The sequence below is a fragment of the Glandiceps talaboti genome, chromosome 4 (assembly GCF_964340395.1).
Source record: "Glandiceps talaboti chromosome 4, keGlaTala1.1, whole genome shotgun sequence".
Classification (NCBI taxonomy): domain Eukaryota; kingdom Metazoa; phylum Hemichordata; class Enteropneusta; family Spengelidae; genus Glandiceps; species Glandiceps talaboti.
In genome coordinates, this window is record NC_135552.1 from 13,129,702 (window position 1) to 13,135,701 (window position 6,000).

A 6,000-nucleotide genomic window follows, 5' to 3' on the forward strand; every position below is an offset into this window, starting at 1 on the left:
AGCTTTCCTGTATGACTCAGAAAAAAAAAACACTCAGATGTAACTAAGACAATACATTCATCCAAGAAAATAAAAACGCTAGAAACATTTTTGGGAATGGGTGTAATGAAATAGGTAAATGGTTGACTTTAGTAATTCATTTCGTTAAGAAAGTTGAGTTTCATTACTGAATGAATTTAGAAGGGTTGTAGTTTAATTATAACATTAAACATTTCAAATAGATTAGAATATGTATGAATATCTGTACCTCTATCAAGCAGCAATAAATTTGCCAAGTTTGTGTGCAGAAAATTGCTTTTCCTCTACATTGATTATGTATAATAGTAAAGCTATTATTCATATTAATTGTGTAATTTAATACTTTCAACATAACTGAATTATTACAAAAAAAAATTAATTAAATTTCTTTTTTCAAAATTGAGACTTAATTGTATTATTTATTCAATTTTTTCAGAAATTACCAAGCAAATTCAAGAGAATGTTTGCAGAGTTTGAGACAACTCTGGATCCGTCTCGTAATCACCGTGTTTATCGTCTGGAGGTAGCTAAGATGCAGCCACCAATCATTCCTTTTATGCCATTGTTAATGAAAGATATGACGTTCACTCATGAAGGCAATAAAACATACTTTGATGGATTGGTCAATTTTGAAAAAATGGTAAGTGCATTTTTATTCACAAAACCTCAACAAAACAGAGTGTAAATCACTAGAGCCATCTGAACCCTATTTAACCATAACTCATCAGAGCCATTAGAAAAGTATGTAAGTTAACTCATTAGAACCATCAGAAATGTATATAAACTAACTTATGAGATCTATCAGTACAGAATGTAAATTTGACTGAAGCTAAGAGCCATGAGAATAGTATGGAAGCTATCTCATCAGAGCCATTAGAATAGTATGGAAGCTAACTCATCAGAGCCATGAGAATAGTATGGAAGCTAACTCATCAGAGCCATGAGAATAGTATGGAAGTTAACTCATGAGAGCAATTAGAATAGTGTGGAAGCTAAACTCAATAGAGCCATTAGAACAGTTTGGAAGTTAGCTCATCAGAGTGACTAGGATAGTATGGAAGCTAACTCAGCACAGCTCATGTATTCTTTTTATCAATGAATATTATGTTAAAAAATAGATTCATGTATTGTACAATTGTGAATATGATTCTTTTACGCTCTAAATACTACTTCAATCTATTACTCTCACTACTACTATGATGACTACTACTACTACATCACCACCACCACTACTGTCACTACTACTACGACTACTACTATTACTACTACTACTAACATCACCACCTTCACTACTTCTTCTACTACTACTATTAGCACTACTAAGGCAGTTTTTGAGGGTTTTTAGCTTTAGGATTTAATTACAAATGTTTGATCATTTGCTTTCTTTCAGCACATGATTGCATCAACCATCCGTACAATCAAATACTGTAGAAGTGAACCATTCAGTGTTGAGCCTCCACCAGCTGTCAAAAATGTACAAGAAGTCAGAGCCTATGTTAGGTGAGTTGCTATCCAGAATCTCTCACATTTAGTACTGTTAACATATTTATTGTATCATATAGATAGATAAATAGATAGATAGATAGATAGATAGATATTATTTTATTATAGTGACACAGTTTCACATACAAAAGTACATACGTACATACAGTAAAGCAAAATTCTTTGCAATATACAAGTAGTCATTAATGTGAAACCCCAGCGTAATTGGCTTTTGAGTCTGTTGTACCCAAATAAGTCTTCATGTGTGGTCTTCAAGCAGATATGAATCATAAGTATCGCTTTTCCCCTAAGTTGGTATATAACCATGAATCACTTTCCTAATAGGGGGAGGATTATGTAACTGAAATTGCTTTCCTCCTTCTTATAAACATTTTGTATAAACACAAACATTTTAACTTTTTGTCTCCACTTTATTTTGCTGAAAAACAGTTTTACCACAATTACTTATAGCTACATCAATTTTATGAGTAAATTAAAAAATATACATACTAATACATACTGATTTGAAATTGATTGTGCTATCTGAAGCAGTTATCAATTTTGGCCCATTAAATGGGGGGGGGGGGGGGGTTCTGAGGCCTAACTTAAAGAAGTTAGGATTTGAACAATTGATCTCACCCCATATTAAGAATTACCAGTGAAAGTGATTCCATTTTCACATTGATTTAATTTGGCGCTAACATGGTTTCAGCAAAATAAGCTAAAATAAATAAATACAACTATGGTCTTGATAATCTACGCATACACAAAAAATGTAGTTTTATTGGTATGATGAACAAACACACATCCAGCCATTAATCTTTATTGCCAAATATTGATGAAAAACATGTTTACATGAGTAGGGACTATTACAAATGAACCGCAAAGAATCTTAGTTGGGGAGGAAGCCATTAATAGTGTTTATGGTATCTCAAATTCACATTATACATGTAGAGCTTCACATATCACTGTACCAATCATAATTTGTAGGGTTTTAATTGAACCCATTGTTGTTCTATTCATAAAATTTGATTTTCTTCTTTCACAAACATCAGATTTTTTAGAGTAACCTTTTTGAAAAACCTTTCCAATTTTTGTTAAAGAATATGTAATATGTACCAGACATCATTCATGTGTATTGCTTTCTTAATCATGTAATAGTGATAGCCTTATTTGGTGACATTTCAGTCAAGTTTGTGAAATTTTGTACACTGACTGAATTAAAAAGATTCTGCAGTTGTGCATTCAACAGCAGCTTGCCATTTGGTCTGATAAAATCAGTGAACAGCCTATATCATCATGTTTATCATTTGTTATCAAATTCATCCTATTTGATTTATTGTATTTTTATTGTATTAAATATGATTACTTAACAGGAACCTGAGTGTGGTCGATAACCAGAGGACACTGACACAATATTCACACAAACTGGAACCACGAAGGTCATGAACTCTGACCCAAAATTCACACAAAACTGGAACCAAGTAGGTCATGAACTTTGCCCTAAAATTTAGACAAACTGGAACCAGGTAGGTCACGAACTTTGACAAGAGATTCACAGAAACTGGAACCAAACTTTGACCCGAAATTCACACAAACTGGAACCGAAGTCATGAACTTTGACTCAAGATTCACAGACTCTGGAACAAAGAAGGTCATGAACTTTGACCTGAAATTCATGCAAACTAGAACCAAAAGGGGTCATGAATTTTGACCTGAAAGTGTCACAAATTCAAGATTTATACAACTGGAATCGAGACATCAACTTTGACCCGATGTGCACACGTACTGGAACAAAAGGATCTTCCGAACATCGCCTCTAGTTGATAATTGAATTTAACTCAAGAAAAGCTGCCCCAATGATGTGCCAAGATGGATTTTGAATTGTTAATGTGTAAACTTAGAAAAAAATTATACTTGCATTTTATCATGTTAGTTTTCTGGGGTATTAAACAATAGAGTTTCAAGAGAATATACTTTCAATAACTACATCCTTCCACTATCAGTATCCACTGCCAATCCAAACCATATATTAGTCCTTTAAAGGCTGGTGTATCTTATTCACCTTTCAATAATAATAAACAAGAAGTATTACGCTGCTGTAGTCTAATCAAAGATAAGTTGAAGGAAATCAAATAAAGAGAATTTCAAATGTTGTCAATTTTAATACTGATGTGGGCAGGAAGGGGAGGAGGACAGGACGCTCAAGAGATTTTACAAAATTTCACTATCAAAACAATACCTGTACATGATCTAAGCAGTGCACCAATTGCATTGTTTCGTTCTGTGTAATTTTCATGGTTATGCCTAAGCTAAAAATGTTTGTAGGGTAGAATTTGGTAAAATATTTCCCTGAAAATCAAAATTCTTCAAATCTATCCAAACTTTGCCATATTATAGCTTGTTCTAATTCTTGGTCCTTTTGAAATGATAAAATGAAATTTGGGAAGGCGCCATCTTGTTTTCAAGGACATCATCAGTCTTTTATTGACCCATAGAGTTAAACACAGTATTTGGTGCCCACATTGGATTCTACAGCCATATTGGATTGTAAAATGGCTTAATTTTGAAATCATTTTGACTTCTGTTTCATAACTTTGTATGGTTACCTCGGTTACTTTGACACTTTGCTTGATTTCCACTGGAAATGGGTTTGTTGAGTTTTTTCTAGCTAAATTGAAAAAGAGCATAAGTGGAGCATTTATATTTCCAAGGCACATCCTGTGTTAAGATTGTTTGTAGCTCATTTTTGCAGGTAAGGGTGTTGCCAATATTTTGTAACATTACAGTGAGTTGTGCCTTGTTACTCTAAATACAAGTTTCAGAAACATGAAAAACAAAAGAAGAAGAATGATACTAATAACTTGTATATTTTAAAGTTATCTCGCAATGTTTCCATCACATTTCCAGTAAACATCCCTGGAATAGAGATAAAATTCTACAACCTGGTACACTTCCTGAAGTCCATGGTGACTTCAGTCCTAGTTGCCTCTAATTACATAGGTTGAACTCTTTACATCGCATACTGTAACACTTTATAGCTATCACATCCTTCTATGAATGATGTGCCAATGCCAAAAAGCAAGAAACAAGGGGCAATAATTTCTTGAAAGTATGTCAAGCAAGCAGTGATATTATATTTTTTAAACTTGGAAATATAATTGGCAAGTGTTGAAATCCAGCAAAGTTGATTAGTATGTGTTGTATTGAATTAGTAGTGATAAAGTTCGTGATTACCTTGTTTCAAGAAAAAACAACAGATTATATTGAGATGATCGTTAAGAAAATCCTCCAAATGTGAGTTAATCTTTAATACCCATACCACTGTCTCCCATGCTATTTCAATTTGGAAAAAATGCAAATGCAATCAAGAAGTTGGTTGCCATGCCACTTTCCCAATAACCCAATAAACTTTTGTTTGCTACGCTGTTAATCATATCAGTGTGCTGTCACGTAAAAGACAACAATTTTGTTGTTGGTCAAAATATGTAAATGTCATTACAAAGTAAGGCCAAGGGAAACAAATAAATTTTGAAAAGTCACAAGTTACTGCTGTACATCTGTAGTATATCAAAGTATCCCAGAGGGCATGCTGCTGTGAATACTTTGTTTTCAAATGTATTATACCAGGTCCTGTATTTCATTGGGTCATGACTGATGTGAGATTTATCATTCAGCAGTTTATTTCGCATATTGAGAATGAAGTAATGTTAAGGCGACTTCATGTACACCTTGCTGGATTCACGTTGTTAACTGTAAAACCAATGTTTTTTATCAATTTGAAAGCAATAGAAGTCAATAAGGAGAAAGTGTATTTTAGGATGTATACAGCTGTCAGATATAAGTATGTGAACTTTGTTTTTTGATGAAGTCTGTAAGACTGTAATGTGCCATAAGGTTTACACTGCATCTGTATTTTTATAATAATTTGACATGGAGAGTTTCATCTGTTCTTTGCACAAGTTAATCCACTTTAATTTGGGATAAAGAATGATGTACACATGTATACTCACACAAACACACACACGCCAGCATGCACGCATGCACACACGCACACACACACACACACACGCACACACACACACACAAACAAACACACACACAAACAAACACCTCATACCATACTTATCAGCTATACTCTGCAACTTCCATGTTAGTTTGCAGACTACAATTTTTAATGAATGATTATTGTCAAAATATGTAGAACATTGTACAAAAGATTTGTGGGAACCAGAGAAACTCAATTATATGTCCATTCCTTTGTCATAAACACAAGTAAACTTGACACCGGCCAGTGAAGTCAGAAATGTAAATAATCTTGCCAATGCATCCTCTTTAATATAATGATCCCTTGTTGGAACATTCCAATCTTGGAAAATTGAACAATTAAAATCTTCATTGAGAGACAATTTTCATATAAAATCTTTTGAAATCTTGTTACCATGTCTGGCCCAAACCTTTACCGTAGACTTAGCCAGGCTGTTCCAGCAATACTTACAA

The 6,000-nt window shown here is 33.5% G+C and overlaps 1 protein-coding gene across 1 annotated transcript in view; it reads left to right on the forward strand.

Moving 5' to 3' along the window:
* The window catches only part of LOC144434187 (rap guanine nucleotide exchange factor 4-like), a 42,783-nt gene extending 38,078 nt beyond the window's left edge, over positions 1 to 4,705 (forward strand). The window contains exons 23-25 of the mRNA XM_078122641.1: positions 455 to 658; positions 1,409 to 1,518; positions 2,877 to 4,705. Coding sequence (XP_077978767.1) covers positions 455 to 658; positions 1,409 to 1,518; positions 2,877 to 2,949 — 387 coding nt within the window. The 3' untranslated portion in view covers positions 2,950 to 4,705. The remainder of the gene's footprint in view (positions 1 to 454; positions 659 to 1,408; positions 1,519 to 2,876) is intronic.
* The last annotated feature ends 1,295 nt before the right edge of the window (positions 4,706 to 6,000 follow it).